At 39.9% G+C, this 19,187-nt stretch overlaps 3 protein-coding genes across 3 annotated transcripts; all 3 read left to right on the plus strand.

Moving 5' to 3' along the window:
- Positions 1–361: 361 nt before the first annotated feature.
- Positions 362–1,643, plus strand: LOC121154221 (olfactory receptor 143-like). The gene is made up of 2 exons (XM_040977174.1): positions 362–371; positions 715–1,643. The coding sequence occupies exons 1-2, from the start codon at positions 368–370 to the stop codon at positions 1,641–1,643; spliced, it is 933 nt and encodes a 310-aa protein (XP_040833108.1). The 5' UTR covers positions 362–367.
- Positions 1,644–12,086: 10,443 nt separating this feature from the next.
- On the plus strand, positions 12,087–13,025 carry LOC121154222 (olfactory receptor 8B3-like). The gene has a single exon (XM_040977175.1). It carries the CDS (start codon positions 12,096–12,098, stop codon positions 13,023–13,025), a length of 930 nt encoding a protein of 309 aa, XP_040833109.1. The 5' UTR covers positions 12,087–12,095.
- Positions 13,026–16,681: 3,656 nt separating this feature from the next.
- LOC121154223 (olfactory receptor 8B3-like) lies at positions 16,682–17,626 on the plus strand. The gene has a single exon (XM_040977176.1). It carries the CDS (start codon positions 16,694–16,696, stop codon positions 17,624–17,626), a length of 933 nt encoding a protein of 310 aa, XP_040833110.1. The 5' UTR covers positions 16,682–16,693.
- The last annotated feature ends 1,561 nt before the right edge of the window (positions 17,627–19,187 follow it).

Raw genomic sequence — 19,187 nt, forward strand, 5'->3', positions numbered from 1 at the left:
GTTAGGTTGAAGGTACAGGATGTAAACACGGGCTCAGCAATTTTTGCTCTCAAGGGGTTCATCCGACCTGGGAGGAAATCTTAAAGGAAGACGCAATTTTCTGCACTTCCAATCTGGTTTCCCAGAAATATGAGCCTTGGCACAGAATCTCATTTGAATCAGTTGACTGTTGGGGAGCTTCTTATAAGGTTATTGGTTTCTTCTTAACAAGGAAAGAAAAAAAAGAAAACAAAACAGGCAAACTCTGCAGTAGCAGTCATGACATGCCCATCCTCCTTCTTCTGACATATCTAAGACCGAGGCCTGTGTTGATGACTGTCCCTTACCCCATTTCAGCAGAAACTGGCTCCTCAGAACAGTGGAGAAGATGGGCCCCCAACATCCTGATCCATGAAGCTTCATGAGAAGGGTGAGCACTGAATTTTTTCGTTTTTTAAAGTTTACATTCAAGTCCAAAGCTATATAAATGAGGGATTCTGACAGCCACTACCTTTGCAGCCCTAATCCTGAACAAAGGCTGAGGAGTGTGGGGACATGGTCAGCAGAGCCCTTGGGAGGTGTGCCAGCATTCCCCCTGGCAAGAGAGCCACTGTGTGGGTGGAGGAAGGAGATGGGGAACCTGCAAGAATCATCCTCAGAAAGCTTGCTCCTTGGGCCCATTAGTAATGTCATTTTGTACACCTCTTCACACAGGTGCACCAGCGAAGTGAACAGCAATGGAAAATCAGTCTTCAGTGAGTGAGTTTGTTCTTGTGGGATTAACAGAACAACCTGAGCTCCGGCTGCCCCTGTTGTTTCTGTTCTTGCTGAACTATATGGTCACTATGGTGGGCAACCTGAGCTTAATCACTCTAATCTGCCTGAATTTGCACCTTCACACCCCCATGTACTTCTTTATCTGCAACCTGTCCTCCATTGACTTTTGTTATTCGTTTGTCTTTACCCCTAAAATGCTGATGGGCTTTATCTCAGAGAGGAACATCATCTCTTATCCAGAATGCATGACTCAGCTATTTTTCTTCTGCTTTTTTGTCAACTCTGAGTGCTATGTGCTGACAGCCATGGCTTATGATCGCTATGTGGCCATCTGTAAACCTCTGAAGTACACGATCATCATGTCTCCAAGGATTTGTTTCTTGTTGATGTCTGGTTCATATTTGATGGGATTTTGTGGTGCCATGGTCCACACAGGGTATATGCTGAGGCTCAGCTTTTGTGACTCCAATATCATCAACCACTACATGTGTGACATCTTCCCCCTGCTTCAGCTCTCGTGCAGCAGCACCTCTGCCAATGAGCTCGTGAGTTCTGTCGTTGTAGGTACAGTGATCGTTGCATCAAGCCTCATCATCTTAGCTTCTTATGCCTTGATTCTTTTTAATGTTATTCACATGTCTTCAGCTAAAGGTTGGTCCAAAGCCATCGGAACCTGTGGCTCCCACATCATAACAGTTGGGCTGTTCTATGGCTCAGGGCTGCTCACTTATGTGAAGCCATCTTCTACTGAGTCTGCCAGTCAGGGGAATTTTTTCTCTGTGTTTTATACTATTGTGGTGCCCATGTTGAACCCTCTTATTTATAGCCTTAGAAATAAGGATGTCAAACTTGCTCTGAAGAAAACTATGAAGAGAATTATAAAGTAAGCACCACCTGTCAGGATGCCTTGCTGCTTTTTCTACTTTTTTCTCCTTTTCCCCTTCCTTTCCTGTACTTCCTCATGTCCTCATGATCTTCCTTCTAGTCTGTCTCTGCAACTTTATTGCTATATTCTTGGTGGGATTGGTATTCTGATATATGTTACTCTCTCAGAATTCAGTTTAGCTGGACCAGGGTCACCTAATCCCAAAGGGGCTATTTTTTTGCTCTCTATCTCCTTACCAGATGGAAGCACTAAGTCGATACATTTTCTTATCTAATGGTAATCCTATTACTCTTCTTTTCCTTATGTGTCTTCACTAATTAAGGCAAGGCAAACCTTTGGATTCTATCTGAAAACTTCATTTTTTAAAAACTTTTCTGAAAGCATTGCACACAGTGCTTTCTGCTTTCTTAGGATCTCATTACTCAAAACTGCATTAAAGCAGAAAAGGGATGGCAAAACTTAAATACATAGTGAAGATGTTGTATTTTCCTTGTCCTTTTAGTAATGACCCTTATTGTTGAACCTTAATGTCATATCTTTTTAGGAACATTAAACTTTATTGAATTTCCTATCTTAATGGATGCTTAAGATGGGTAAGACTCATGGCTCTGCACACCATTCTTAGACTTCACTAAAACAGCAGGGCTAATGTTAACTGATATTTATGATGAATAGAATTAAAATGTGGTCTCTCCTTCCACTTATATATGAATTGTGTTTGTGATTTTGATTAAAATTATACAACAATATTCCTGGATACACTATTTTTTAAAAAGACATATTTATTTTTATTGCTAAGTCACATATACAGAAAGAGAAGGAGAGACAGAGAGGAAGATCTTCCATCTGATGATTCACTTCCCATGTGACTGCAGCAGCTGGTGCTGCACCAATCCAAAGCCAGGAGCAAGGAACTTCCTCCAGGTCTCTCATGCAGGTGCAGGGTTCCAAGGCATTGGGCCATCCTTAACTGTTTTCCTAGACCACAAGCAGGGAGCTGGATGGGAAGTGGAGCTTCTGGGATTAGAAGTGGTGCCCATATGGGATCCCAGTGCGTTCAAGGTGAGGACTTTAGCTGCCAGACCATTGCACCAGGCAAAGGTCTATTTTTTTTTTTAAACATGGGTATATGTCTTGCTGAAATTGGGATTTGGTCTTTCAACATGTATACTTTATTCATCTCTGCTTTTCTTTAGAACAAATAATTGAATCTGAGTCCAATACTGTATGGACTACCCCTACTTTACAAATATTACTAGACCTAAGTCTCCCTGATCTATATCATTTTTGAAGCATGTGTACTCTTAAAATGAATACTTTAGGCAGGTTATGGCTCAAGTACTTGGGTCCCTGTCACCCATTTGAGAGACCTGGATGGGGTTCCTGGTTCCTAACACAGGCTTACCACAATCACAGCCAATTTAGTGCTTTTGCACTGCAAATGAGTATATGGAAGCTAGCTCTCTTGGTCTTCCTCTCCCCCTCTCCACCTACCTCACACACCTTTCTCTGTCTATGTCCATGTGTGTGTATGTCTGCCTCTCATATAAAGATAAAGAAATGAATAAAATCTTAAGAATAATACATACAGAGCTCAAGTTTTCAAAGCATTGCACATCCTGAAGAAATAGTAGGCAGGCAGTCTGGCAGGAAGATAGGAAGGAAGGAAGGAAGGAAGGAAGGAAGGAAGGAAGGAAGGAAGGAAGGAGAAATGGAAGGAAGGAAGGAACTGTGATGGAATAGAAGGAACTTCTGGAGAATTGTTCCAATATGGGCTTGAAAGTATGAGTGGTATGAGGCTGACTGTCTCAGTTTTGTAGTAGCAAGATGATACACAGACTTCAATGCCCACTTAGAAACAAACATACCTCTTAAGAACTGTTCCTGAAGGACTATACAATCATAACAATAAGGTGGGGCAATAATGTGGGGGGTTGGGGAGGGAGGAAGGAGAGTGGACGGGTAAATGCCTATGCCTATAAATAATAGCACACGCATACAGGCTGATTCTAAAATGAAGATAAAAAGATGGGCAAAAGGGACATATCTTACCTTGCTGTTTCTTTAGAATAGTAGTCATTTCCTGGAGCAGTGAGGCTGAGTAGCTTAGGTCAAGTGTTCATGAGAAAACATATCATGCTTTTCAAAGTAGTGCTTGTATATTCTTCTGGCTACAATCCATGCCTATCTTGAATGATTTCAGCGCAATACAGCCTTCAGGAGACCATGGCTACTGCACTTCATTTTTATATTTACAATATGATTCCATGATTTTGAAAACTTCTAAAGGATTGGTTTAGCCACCAGAGAAATGCACATAAAAGTGGCACTGAGGTTTTACCACACCAAATGAGATTGTTTATCATCCAAAAATCATAAGGCAATAGATATTGGTGAGGTTGTGGGGAAAAATGAATGCTAATCTACTGTTAGTGAGAACATAAATCAGTACAACAATTATGGAAGAGAGTATGAAGATTCCTCAGAAATCTGGAACTACATCTACCATATGATCCAACCATCCCATTCCTGAAAATTTATTGTCTAAGCAAAAGAAAATTAGCACATGAAAGGCTTAGCTATGCTCTCATGCTTATTACAACTCAATTAACAATAGTTAAGACACAAAATGAACCTAGATGTTCTTCAACTGATGATGGGATGAAGAGAATGTGGCATATAAACACTATGCAATATTCTCTGCCATAAAATGAGCGAAATACTATCTTTACAACAAAATGGATGCATCAGGAAACCACTTTACTTTGTGATAAAAGCCAAAAAGACAAACAAAAATTTTCTCTGATACAGGGAGGTTCCTGGAGACTACAAAGACATGTAGGAATGAAACGGTCAGCTTGGGATATGATCGTTGTTTTTACTCTGTGGAGCTGTGGTCCTCTATTTTTTGCTGGTTGGAGATTATGATTAGTGACTAAGACTGTGAATATAGAGTTGATTAAAATTATGTTACAGCAAGAATCGGTGAAGAGAGGGGAAGGAGCAAGGCGGGCTATGGGATCAGGGAAGTAAAGGAAGTATTGTCTTCTTGGAACTGTACCTGCAGGATGTATAAACTCTGCTCTTTTTATGTTAATAAAATTATTTATTAAAATATTGGCCTTTAAAAATAGATTTAGATGATAATGACATCCGTTAAAACTTCGCTCTGAGTTCAACTACTATTATATAAGAGTCAAGTATTTACATTTATGATAATGTTGATCTCACTTTGCATTGTTTTTATATTCATTTTGTTTACATTCATGGTAGTTCTTCACATGGAACTTTCCAATTGATTTGGTTTGAGTTTCAACCTAAAGCACCTGTTGTGTATTTTATAGGATTTTATTCATTTATTTATTTTTATGTAAAAGGCATACACACACATAATAGGGAGACAGAGAGAACATAAGCAAGAAAGAGAAAGGTGTGTGTAGGAGGTAGAGATGGAGACCAAGGGAGAACCAGCATCCATGCACTCATCTGCTGTTTAAAAATGCTAAATTGGCCTGAGGCTGTGATTGTAGCAGGCCTCTGCTAGGAACCAGGAACTCCATCCATGTCTCTCAAATAGGCGACAGGGACCCAAGTACTTGAGCCATCACTTGCCCACAAAGTATACATTTCAAGAGTACACATGCTTCAAAAATGATACAGAGGAGACCAAATCCATATCTATAAAAGCTTAGTAATTTTAACAAAAGCTACAATGTGAAACCCAAGATTAGGATATGATTTGTGGTCTGAGTCATGGAGTATAGTCAGAAGCACTTTCTGCTGAGCCAAAAAGCAGATAGCCTTGAACAACTTTGTGAAATTCAGTCTTATTTTTTAGGTTGGAATTCTTGTATTTGTTTGGAAAAGGTCACTTATTTAGATTTTTTAAAAAGAAATACCTATTTAATTATTTGAAGATTACAGTGTATGTGTATGTGTGTGAGAGAGAAAGAGAAACAGACATCTTTGATTTGCTGGTTCACTCTTCAAATGGCCACAATGGCCAGATGCAGACTAGGGTGAAGTTGCACAGGAATTTCATCCATGTCTTCCACATGGGTGCAGGGGTCCAGGCGCTTGGACCATACTCCACTGCTTTTCCCAGGTGCACGACAGGAATCTGGATAAGAAAAGGAGCATATTATACGATATATATATAGAGAGAATTTTGTGACTAAATTTTCTCAGCCGAGACTTGCGCCAGCATTGTTTGGCTTTTTAATGAAAATGGCATTTTATAACTATTTCTTACTAAAATTGTTCAATGTCAAGCAAATGCTTTGAAAAATTAATGTAATAAAGTTAGGCATGATACAGAGAAGTTCAGCTTATTTTGTAGTTATTGAATGTTCAGAAGTTTTATGTGAGCTGGATTGCAAGTGGAATGGCTGAGACGCTAAGTGGTACCAAAAGCTTAGCCTTTTACAGCATGGCACTGGCTCATGGTGGGTTATCTCTTCACTTTCTTGATGATGTCCTTTGCAAAAACTGCTTATTTTGAGCAAATTGAAAACTTACAAATATTCTATTGCTTTTTGAACCATCAAGACCTTTTTATAAATATGGCATAGTTCCCTTTTCACCAATAAGTTGAGAAGTATTCAAAAAATTCGTACAAATGTGTATTTTGGCAAACGTATGAACAAAACTAAAAATCCTCCCAAGTTTTAATCCAATTTCCACAAATTCTGAGGACGGTCCAGGGAGTAATTTGTATATACAAATAAACTGTGTGTGTGTTCACATATATATTTTAAAGATTTATTATATTTGTTTGAAAGTCTGAATTACAGAGAATGTGTGAGAGAAAGAGATCTTAAATCTGCTGGTTCACTACCCAGGTGGCCACAACAGCTAGGGCTGAGCCAGGCCAAAACAAAAGGCCAGGAAATTCTTCCAGGTCTCCTGGCTGGGAAGCAGGGCCCAGGCACTTCCTTTGCTTTTCCCAAGCTGAATCATAAATGAGGCAATCAGGACTCAAGCCAACCTACATATAGGATACTGTCATTGCCAGCTGCAGCAGAGCCTAGTATAACACAGCACTAGTCACATATACAGATGAGTTTCATGATGTATGTTTGAATATAGTAAGAGAGATGAGTTGATTTGAAGCTTAAGAGTAATCCACTTAACAAATATTACATTCTATAGCAAAATTGAACAAATAAAATTTCTTGTTACAAATATCTTTCACAAGTTTTCTGACTGAGATGATGTTGCTGTCCTTACATAACAAATTTTTTATTTTCTCCCTTTCTTACTAGTTCCAGAAAATTCATTACAAGCAGTGGCTGACAGCAGAATTGGTGATTTTGTCAGTTGTCCCTGCAGTGAGCTTGGCTGTGTGATATAACTCGAACTGAAATATTTGCTCTGTGGAGCTTCTTTTATTTTCTATTTGCTTTTGTTTTATTATTTGGGTATAGCTGTCTTAGGTGTGATTTTGGTAGCTAGAGAAATATTTTGTGACTGAGAAGGTAAAAGCTCCCAGGACTATAGCCAACAGTTTATAGTAAATGATTCTCGATTTAAGCATTTGGCTATTTTACTAGTTCCAGGACTTTCTACTTCTTATTCATTGTTTTCTTTAACGATTTGCTTATTTGAAAGGCAGAGTGTCATAGTGAGAGGGGCATACACAGAGAGAGAGAGAAAGAGAGAAATCTTCCTTATCCTGGTTCCCTCCCCAAATGCCCACAATGACTGTGGCTGGGACAGGCCATATTTAAGGGACAGGCCATCTTTAAAAGCCAGGAACTCCATCTGAATTTCCCACGTGGCAGCATGAACCCAAGTGTTTGGGCCACCTACCGCCTCCCAGTCACCACCAACAGGAACTAGATCAGAACTTAAGGCGTTGGAGCCTGAATTAACATTCTGTTGCACAAAGCAGATGTCCTTAGAGGCAGCTTATTCTGCTGCCACCAACAATGCCTCCATTCCATTCACTTTCATGGGAGAAATACAAGCTTCTCACTTAAACAGCTCATTAAATTACATTCTGTGATTTGAAAGAACTTTGCGATTTGAAAGAACTTAAGTGAAAAGTCCTAGACAGTCAATTTTGAAAGGTGAATAGCTTGGAGGATATTCTCACTCTTCAAATTTGAAGAGAAAAATTAACTTTGAATGATGGTAAGAGTTTGTGCAGAAATGACTTTAAACCTCCCCTGATGAATGCTTTCCTTTCTTGCAGACTCTGAAATGCGAAGCTCCTTTCAAGATACCTATCAATTGATTATAGAATAAAGAAAATTCTTGTGGAACTGATAGCTTATACCACAGTGCTGGTTTCTGCTCTGTGTCTGATCCATATTCCAACTAATGGGCCTCAAACCAGCAGAAGATGATCCAACTACCTGGATCTGTGCTGCCCACAGAGGAGACAAAGGTGTATCAGGGATTCCATTGATGGCTGGGCCCTGCCATGGCTGCTGTGGCCACTTGGAGAGTGAATAAAAAGATGGAGTATCCCTGTTTTGTCACTTTCAGATAAATGCACTAAAAAACTCATACAGTTTTTTTTAAAAGATTTATTTATTTATTTTTATTGGAAAGGTGGATATACAGAGAGGAGGAGAGACAGAGAGGAAGATCCTCCATCCGATGATTCACTCCTCAAGTGAGCGCAAGGGCTGGAGCTGAGCCAATCCTAAGTCAGGAGCCAGGAGCTCTTCTGGGTCTCCCACATGGATGTAGGGTCCCAAGGATTTGGGCTGTCCTCAACTGCTGTCCCAGGTCATATGCAGGGAACCGCATGGGAAGCAGGGCCGCCAGGGTTAGAACTGGCAACCAAATGGGATCCCAGGTGTGCAAGGCAAGGACTTTAACCACTACGCCACTGCGCTGGGCCCAAAACTCATATAGTTTTAAGAAACTGAATTTATGCAGGAGTTAATATGCACCAAATATTGAAGTCAATTAAAATAATTGATTTTTCAATAAAAGACTTTAGTATCATAATTAAGTTTGCTAGTGAGTAATGAAGACCAGAAAATTCTTAAGCTAAGGAGGGCCAGAGTCATACTTTGGGAGTTCATTCTAACTGCAGTGTAGAGGCAAAGTAAGAAGACTGCATGAGGAAATGCTACATACTAGTGAGGAGAATTGCTTTCCTTAAATAAGAGTTTTGAGGTTGGCATTGTGGGTAAAGCCACCATCTGCAGTGCTAGGATCTCATATGGGCTCTTGTTTGCATCCCAGATGCTCTACTTCTGATCATCTCTGATCCAGCTACTTGCTAATGGCCTGGGAAAAGCAGTAGAAAATGTCGCAATTGTTGGTGTCTCTGTCACTAATGTGGAGACCTGGAAGAAGTTCCTGGCTCTGGCTTCAGCCTGGTTCAACCCTTGCAGGTAGAGCCATCTAGGGTTGAACCAGGAAATGGAAGATTTCTTCCCCACAGCCCTCTATATGTGTTGTAATTCTAACTTTGAAATAACTAAGTACTTTTTAAAAAAAATTCATCCTTTGTACTCTGCACTACACTTAGCAACAGGAATAAAGAAGTAAAGGAAAAAGTGTTTTTTAAGGGAACTTGGAGATTAAAGAAAAGTTGGTGAATGGTATGTGGAGGCTAATGATGATTGGCATTTACTGGCTGTTCATCATTACCAATATTACTTGTATTTTTCTATTTAACTGTCATAACAACCAAGGGACTTAGATGTTGTAATTATGATTCCAATTTTAGGAATTTTGGACCAGAGGCACACAGAGCTGACAAGGAAGGCCAAGTATAGTATATGGAAAATAAATGCTTGCTACAGAAAGGCTCTTATTTAATAAACTCCAGGTATTATTTTTCATTGCTTAGTGATGAAAGAACTGAACAATATATAACCATAAAATCTGCTATATTTTGAGGCATGATATAGAAATTGCATTAATTCAAACTTAGAAGTTTTGTCACACCAAATGGAAATTATCAATAGAGTGAAAAGGCCATCAGGCAGAATGGGAAAAATGGAACAAACCTTGTAATTTCCTTATCAACAATGGATTACTATTCAGACTGTATCGACAATTGAAACAAATGCATAAAAGTATCTAAGAAGGCAATCATCACAGAAAGAAATAAAAATGGACAAGAAATACTTGAAAAGGTGCTGAGAAACATTAGCCATCAGGGAAGTCAAGCCACAATGAGGCTTTAGCTCACCCCTGTCCCAAGACAGAAAGGAACAAGAGCTGGAGAGCATGTGGAGAAAGGGGAACTGTGCACTTTTGGCAAGATTGTAAATTAGTGCAGACACTGTGGGAAGTAGAGTGGAGATGTTCTCAAACATACAGTGATAATGTGCTAATTTAGTAAAAGTTTTTAAGCATGTGTTTTCAACCGTTGGTATGTATTTATGTGAAGTTCGTATTTATTTATGTGAAGTTTTGCAAATAATTAAATATTTAAAAACCCCTAAGACTGTAGCTCTATCCTAATGAATATAACTTAACAAAATGCTGACAAGGAAGGCCAAGTGTAGTATAGGGAAATAGCTTCCTGCTACAGAAGGGTTCTCGTTGAAAGAAACTAACACGTTTTTGTAAAAGTACAGTGTTCTAGACCAGTCCAGGGCAGAGACAATTCTCTTTAGGACTTCCACTCAGCAATTACTATCAACTTCACTCAGTAGATAAATGTTGTATAGATTTGTAATAGGTGATGTGTAGCAGTGTTTAGGTTAAGTGTATTAAAGAGGGCATGATTCTGATTTTAAATTCTACAATTCTATATTCTTTCATGTTATACAATTTCATTTTATGCAATTTCATCTCCACAATGCTTTCTAGTATTTTGATAAGCGTTTCATATAATAAATGTGAGGAGACATTATTTTGATTATTTACTGATGAAGAGAATCTAGCAGTCCGTATATAGACAAATAATTTACTCTTGTCAACAGGCTACAAGAAGCCTCCAGCTGTTAATTTCATTTTCAGTAGCGATGAATCATCTTGGTTATCTTTTAATGAGCCTTACATGTAAATTATACCATAAGGAAGATCTTCACTGTCTAAAAAAACCCAAAAATTATTTTACAGCTCAAATTAGTGACAGAATAAAATGATAATGCTGAGTCAAACATCCAAGTAGACATTTCAGAAGTTCTTAGAGGTCAACACTTCAGAAAGGATGTAAACCATGGTGTGATTTCAGCATTGGCAATATGGACAAGAACCCAGGCCTGAAGCTCTGTAATACTTGAAAAATTACCAATAAATAAGCATGTAACCTGGAAGGTAAATCCTCTGGGAATTTATGATGCAGGAGGAAAGAGAAGAAGAAATGAAACATGAGATTTCCCTGTAGAGATCTTGACAGGAGGAATTTGAGTGTTTGTCATTGGCCCCACTAAGGGAGATGTGCCCTTGAGAGAAGGGAAAACTTATATACGATATTGCCTGACCTGGGACCCAAACACTGATCACACCCTGGGGGGCAATACAACCACCATATTTCCACTGAGAACTAGAATCTGTACCCTGAGGAAAAGATGGCATAAGATTCGACTCTGATTACCAGCAAATACATGATATAATGAAACACACAAATCATCTATGTTAAACATGTGATTAGTCTGGTTATAACAAGATATATTTTCCTCTGTCAAGTATGACTGTTTGATGCCACATTCATAAATTATCATTTGCAGCTCAGAAATAGTTCCAGGATACACCAGCATCAAGTGTGGACTGCAACCTCTTAGAATGAAAGAGTAAGTAGGGTCAAAATGTCAGAACCTGAAATTACTCATCCAGCAACAAAGAAAAGTGCAAGACCAGGAAGCACTGAGGTATGGACTAAGCCTGCTGAGTCTTATGTCGTAACATACAGCCTAGAAATAAATGCATTGTATCTCTCAGCTGTCCAAAATTTTCCAGAAAATTATGTTGCAAGCGAAACCAGCAGAAGTCAGCTGTCTGAGACATTAGTGTGTTCAGGGGCAGCAGCATGGGTGTGTGTTAGTTCCCTCCGCACAGACAGAACCCTCTGTCCTCTTAGGTACAGCCTGTTCTGTGAGAGGACAGTGAGAAAATGTTCTTGGACAATGGCTTTATCAGTTTAGCTCTAGAAACCAAGTTTGCATTTCCTTCTCACTGGTGTAATGTGCACTGTGGCCAGTAACAGACAGGTCTCAGGCTCCAGTTTTAGTGCTGAGGGGAGTCTCTAATGAAGGAGAAAGGATGTGGAAACAATGACAGTTCTGTCACTGACATCCTGCATCTCCTTCAGCCCTGCTCTTCCTAGAAGTGATGTAGACACACGGCATCACTGTCCTCCACTCGGTGGTCATGTTGGTGATGCTCCATTAAGGCTCCTTTTTAAGCTGTGTGGGGTTATTCTCAGAGAGACTCCAGCATGCCCTTCACACCTGCAGACAAGGTGCCTTTGGAAGAGCCTGGCTGTCCTCTCATGGAACTCTTTCTGCTTTACCCACAGATTCACAAAGCAGGAATGGCTCCTGGAAATGGCTCATTTGTGACCGAGTTCATCCTGAAAGGATTAACAGACCGGCCAGAGCTCCAGCTCCCCCTGTTCTTGCTGTTTCTGCTCATGTACATGGTCACTGTGTTGGGAAATCTGAGCTTGGTGACTCTAATTGGGCTCAACTCACACCTTCACACCCCCATGTACTTCTTCCTCTTCAATTTGTCCTTAGTAGATCTCTGCTATTCTTCTGTGTTTACACCTAAAATGCTGATGAACTTCCTATCAGAGAAGAATATTATATCATATGTGGGGTGCATGGTGCAACTTTCCTTTTTTTGTTTCTTTGTCCTTTGTGAGTGTTACGTTCTGACATCAATGGCCTATGATCGCTATGTGGCCATCTGCAAACCACTTTTGTACAATGTAATCATGTCCCCTAACGTGTGTTTGAGTCTCATGCTTGGTTCATACTTGGTGGCCTTTTCTGGAGCCATGGCTCATACTGGCTGCATGCTGAGACTGACCTTCTGTGATGCAAACATCATCAACCACTATTTCTGTGACCTCCTCCCGGTGCTGCAGCTCTCTTGCACCAGCACTTATATCACTGAATATGTGGTTTTTATTTTCGGTGTGGTCAACATCACTGTACCAAGCCTCACCATTTTCATCTCCTATGGCTTTATTGTCTCCAGTATCCTCCAGGTCAGCTCTGCCAAGGGCCGGTCCAAAGCTTTCAGCACCTGCACTTCCCACATAACTGCTTTATCTTTGTTTTTTGGATCAGGTGCAATTATGTATCTCCAGCCATCCTCTGCTGAATCTATGGCTGAAAGAAAAATTTCTTCTGTGTTTTATACAAATGTAGTTCCCATGATGAATCCCTTGATTTACAGTTTGAGGAACCAAGATGTTAAACTTGCTTTGAGAAAAACGTTGGGTAGAATGCTTTGATCAGGGCCAGTTTTGTGGTGCAATCTGTTCACCTGTGCCACTGGCACCCCATAGTTTGGGTTGTTTCAAGTCCTTGCTGTTCTCTTTTATACAGCTCCCTCATATGGGGCTGGTCAGGTAGCCAATCTTGGGCCACATTTTTGCCCATTCACCTGGGGAAGCTTGATGTATTTTCAGGCTACTACTTTAACCTGGAAATGGCTCTAACTTTTCTTTCTGTGTGGGAAGTGGGTTGCTGGGCTAGAGCATCACTTCTCTCTCTCACTGTGTCTCTCATTTTTAGTTTATCAATGGACAAGTAAATAGAAATCCGAAAATCTTTTGATCAAATATGATATGTCTCCATTGGAGAGATCTTGTGCATTTAACAAAATGCTTATTTTTACTCATCGTTCTTGTATTCTAGAGGTATGCACTATATTTATTCTGTATTATTTTTATTTAATTTTTAAAATATTGATTACATCTTTTTTTTATTGGAAAGTCAGATATACAGAGAGGAGGAGAGACAGACAGGAAGATCTTCTGTCTGATGATTCACTCCCCAAGTGAGCACAACGACCAATGCTAAGCTGATCTGAAGCCAGGATCCAGGAACTTCTTCTGGGTATACCACCTGGGTGCAGGATCCCAAAGCCTCGGGCTGTCCTCGACTGCTTTCCCAGGCCATAAGCAGGGAGCTGAATGAGAAGTGTGGCCACTGGGATAAGAACCAGCGCCCATATGGGATCCCGGCGCATTCAAGGTGAGGACTTTAGCCATTAGGCCATGCTGCCGGGCCCGATAATGATTACATTGTTGATCAGAATGGGAAGGTTAAATGGAAAATGAGTGAATTCATTGCTTCTAAATTTGCTATTTCTGCTGGTTTTTTTTTTTTTTTCCCTGAAGGAAGGTGAGAAACAAAGAAAGGGTGAAACTACTCTATCCAAGCGGTTTGGAATGGTCTGTAAAGCTGCCGATTTCTGATGCAAGGATATTGTCACCTTCTCTATGTCCATTGTCTCCATTCACCTAGAATGTTTGCTTTCATCATTTGTTTGAGCTCGTTGTCCAATTAGTTCTGTTCTTCTGCTACAGCACCAAATGTGCTGTCAGAATCTGCTTTTACAACAGGGGCTGTATCCACTGTTCAACCTTTTTCTGTAAATAGGGCCTGCTCTTGCAGGCAAGTCTCGTACCTGGGCCAGGTGTCCCAAGCATCATCGAATCCTCTGCCCCTAGGTCTCACAAAACTGACACTCACCCTGTAGGCATTCCCAAAGGCCTGACACAGGCAACCCAACCCCACGAATCCCCCACCCCTGGGGCTCATGAACCTGGTGCCACTTAGTAGGTGTGCCATGGGGTCTGTTTTTTAACTGAAAATGTTGTATTCAACATCTTGTCAAGTCATAGTGTCATTTAAAGTGTAGATCCTGATATTTTGAGATATTTTCACTTTGTGGAATGATTAAATGCATGTCCAGGTTCTTTACCATTCCGTTCTCAGGTACCATTAGCAAACAGGACCAGATTCTGGTGTGTCCTCTTTTGGGCATTAGCTGGATGCTGCATTGGGAATGAGGCACCTGGAACCAGAAATGGCACTCCTATGCAATGCTGGCATGGTAGACTTCCTGGTATGGCAGGATAGGGTCTCAATATGCATCCACAGCTTACATACTGTGTCAGTAGTTGAGGCACCCTACAGCGTGGGTCCCAATTCTTTCATTTGATGAGTGTCAGAATATAGAGAAAATACGTTTCATCCAAAAATATACTTCCTATTAAACAGACTACATTGTTTCATATTATTGTGGAATCACAACCAGGTTGCAAATGTAAAATGTGACTCAGTATTCACAGAGCTGATTAAGCTGATATCAGCTCCATTACAATCAAAGACCTAATGCTCCATTAAATGGCATTTCAACAAGGAGAGAGTTTTAACTGTGGTTCTGCAAAAGTATATGCAATGTAATGTTACAGACAATAATCAGATGAAAAAAATACCTCTCACTTGTATACTATGATTGTTACAATAATAAAGGCTCATTGAAACTAGCAGCTTTATTGGTTATGTTATTTTTATTTATTTGCTTGACAAAGCTACAAAAATGTGAACAATTTTATTTGCAACAATTCTGATACACATGGGATTTTTCTTTGCATTTGGCATTTTTAGTGTTTTTTTCTTTTCACATTTTAGCTCTCACATGTAGGAAGACTTTCACAAGTTTAGAAAAAAATTATTTTACATCTCAGATCAGTAAACAGAATAAAATTATTACTCTGAGCCAAACATCCAAGTAGACATTTCAGGAGGCCTTAGAGGAAGGCCTTTAGGAAGGATGTAAACCATTGACCTGCTTGCTGAGGTGGCTGCAGAGGGATGTTTCAAGGGCTGAACTCATGCAAAAATGGAAAAATTCCCAATAAATAAATCAATCAGTGATTCTGGGGGTAGATCCTCTGGGTGTTTTGGATGCAGAAAGAAGTACAAAAGAAAAAAAAAAAGAACTGAAAAACCAGATTTCCCTGTAGAGATCTTGACAGGAGGGGGTTGGGATTTTGCCTTTCCCTGCTGTGGGAGATGTACCCTTGAGAAAAGGGAAGACTCACGTAAAATATTGTCTGACCTGGGACCTAAACACTGATCACACACACCCTGGGGAACTACACTGCCTCCCTACTTATATGAGAACTAGAATCTGTACCTTGAGGAAAAGATGGCATAAGATTCTACACTGATTATGATGAAACACATTATATTGAAACACACAAATCATCTGTTTTTAAGAAGTGATAAGTCTGGTAACAAGAAGAGACATTTTTTCTCTGGAAATCATGACTATTTGAAGCCAGTTCATAGGTTAACATTGGCAGCTCAGAAATAGTTCCAGAGCATACCAGTATCAAGTGTGGACTGCATCTTCCTTGAATCAAATTGTGAGAAGGTTCAAAACGGCAGAACTTGAAATCACTCATCCAGCAACAAAGAAAACTGCAAGACCAGGAAGCACTGAGGTATGGACTAAGCCTGCTGAGTCTTATGTCGTAACATACAGCCTAGAAATAAATGCATTGTATTTCTCAGCTTTCCATAATTTTCCAGAAAATTATGTTGCAAGCGAAACCTGCAGAGGTCAGCTGTCTGAGACATTAGTGTGTTCAGGGGCGGCAGCATGGGTGTGTGTTAGTTCCCTCCGCACAGACAGAACCCTCTGTCCTCTTAGGTACAGCCTGTTCTGTGAGAGGACAGTGAGAAAATGTTCTTGGATAATGCTTTATCAGTTTAGCTCTAGAAACCAAGTTTGCATTTCCTTCTCACTGGTGTAATGTGCACTGTGGCCAGTAACAGACAGGTCTCAGGCTCCAGTTTTAGTGCTGAGGGGAGTCTCTAATGAAGGAGAAAGGATGTGGAAACAATGACAGTTCTGTCACTGACATCCTGCATCTCCTTCAGCCCTGCTCTTCCTAGAAGTGATGTAGACACACGGCATCACTGTTCTCCCTCTGTAGGGTAAGTGGTTGTGTTAACAATGGCTCATCCTGTAGCTCTGGATACGGTTATTCTCAGAGACTCCAGCATGCCCTTCACACCTGCAGACAAGGTGCCTTTGGAAGAGCCTGGCTGTCCTCTCATGGAACTCTTTCTGCTTTACTCACAGATTCACAAAGCAGGAATGGCTCCTGGAAATGGCTCACTTGTGACAGAGTTCATCCTGAAAGGATTAACAGACCGGCCAGAGCTCCAGCTCCCCCTGTTCTTGCTGTTTCTGCTCATGTACATGGTCACTGTGTTGGGAAATCTGAGCTTGGTGACTCTAATTGGGCTCAACTCACACCTTCACACCCCCATGTACTTCTTTCTCTTCAATTTGTCCTTAGTAGATCTTTGCTATTCTTCTGTGTTTACACCTAAAATGTTGATGAACTTCCTATTAGAGAAGAATATTATATCATACGTGGCATGTATGGTACAATTCTTTTTTTTCATGTTCCTTATCATTTCTGAGTGTTACGTTCTGACATCAATGGCCTATGATCGCTATGTGGCCATCTGCAAACCTCTTTTGTACAATGTAATCATGTCCCCTAACGTGTGTTTGAGTCTTATGCTTGGTTCATACTTGGTGGCCTGTTTTGGAGCCATGGCTCATACTGGCTGCATGCTGAGACTGACCTTCTGTGATGCAAACATCATCAACCACTATTTCTGTGACCTCCTCCCGGTGCTGCAGCTCTCTTGCACCAGCACTTATGTGAATGAACTCTTGGATTTTATTTTGGGTGCATTCAACATGAGTGTACCCAGCCTCACCATCATCATCTCTTATGGCTATATTGTCTCCAATATCCTCCAGGTCAGCTCTGTCAGGGGCCGGTCCAAAGCTTTCAGCACCTGCACTTCCCACATAACTGCTGTGTCTTTGTTTTTTGGGTCAGGTGCAATTATGTATCTCCAGCCATCCTCTGCTGAATCTATGGCTGAAAGAAAAATTTCTTCTGTGTTTTATACAAACGTAGTTCCCATGATGAATCCCTTGATTTACAGTTTGAGGAACCAAGATGTTAAACTTGCTTTGAGAAAAACGCTGCTTAGAAGAAAATTTTGATTACAGTTTGTGTGTCTTTTTTCATGGAGTTAAAGAACTGGCGAAGTCTAATCATTTTACTGGTCACATTTTCGTGTTGGGTTATCTTTTCTGTTCCTTTCCAATGTTAACTTTGATTTTTAATTGAAAATTTGCAACTTTAAATAACAGACTTGATTAATATTTGCGTTATTTTAGTGTATACTCAAATACAAGTAATTGCACATGCTTGAGTATAGGTTTATGATGAAACTGCCATGTTCTAGTGCCAGTTTTGTTTAGAAAATTTGTTTCTTTTGTGAGCTTGTTTGAACTTCTTTATGTTAAGCTTTCATCTTCCCTCTTTCATTACTTTGTTTTTAGCATGTTTTGTACAAATATGTCAGTTTTGTTTCCGAATGTGATGCTGTGTTCTCTGTGCGTGCTTCCCTGGGCACCTGTGTACATTCTCACAGGCCAGAGTAGATGCTCCACAAAGATCACACTGAACCTATGTTATCTCTGTCCAGTGTGCTTAAGCCTATGTTCGCAAAGGTTTCATATTTTCCTCACACACCCCAACAAGCACATTTCCAATTATGACCATCTTTTCACTATAAGGGAGGGCAGCGGTACTCATAAAGGTGAATGACTTTCTTAGTGTCTTAATGAAAAAAACCTTGAATATATTATGGATTCTTGATTACAAGTATGATGTTCTTACTACTATTTTGTCCACTTCATTTTATTAATTTTGATTCAATAAACATGAACGTGAAAAAATGTTTTTTTTTTTTTTAAAGTTGATGGTACTCTATTCCTGAATTTCTGTTCCTTAGATGTTGCTTTGTTTTTGTTTAGGAAAGCAACGTGGTAGTCTTTCTGTTGAAACAGACAAGTCCTTTTGGACTAATGAGCTAAGAGCCTTCTATGTTTTTAGCATCCTCTTATTTGGTGAACAGGATGTTGGAGTGAAAGGACTGCAGTAACATGTCCTCAAAGCAAGACTCATTAGAGGCTCCCTGGTAAAGAATCTGAGGTCACCCATTGGGGTCCCTAGTAAGCTTGGAATCGCATTACCACCTAAATTCAGATCCTTTTTGTAGATAACAGTGATTATTTGTCATGGTTATAAATCCTTTCATTTAAGCTCCGGATCCCTCACTTCTAATTCAGCTCCTTGCTAATGTGCTTTGGAAAAAGAACAAAAGTTGTCCCAAATACCTGAGTACAGACACCTACGTGCAGTTCAGGATGAAATTCTATGATTCTGTTTTTGAAAGGGTCTAGATTTGGTCTTTGTGATCACTGGAAAATGAACTAGCAGTTAAAAGATATGTCTGAGTTTCTCCCTCTCTCTTTGTAACTCTACCCTTTAAATAACTAAGTAAGTAATTAAATTAATAAATTAATAAGCATTTAAAAGGAATAGTGAGTGGTACTTTAAAATAAAGTTGGAAAGAATTTTGGATTTATAATGACAGGAAGAAGAAAGCCAATTTATCTTCCTAAAACCTTCTAAAATTACTGTAGATATAAAAGTATTTCTCTGAAGAGAATGATAGCTGAAAGTATTTAATGTTACAAAAATCTAAACCCAAAG

This window comes from Ochotona curzoniae, unplaced genomic scaffold (genome assembly GCF_017591425.1).
Source record: "Ochotona curzoniae isolate NIBS_2020 unplaced genomic scaffold, NIBS_Ocur_1.0 contig_2723, whole genome shotgun sequence".
NCBI lineage: Eukaryota > Metazoa > Chordata > Mammalia > Lagomorpha > Ochotonidae > Ochotona > Ochotona curzoniae.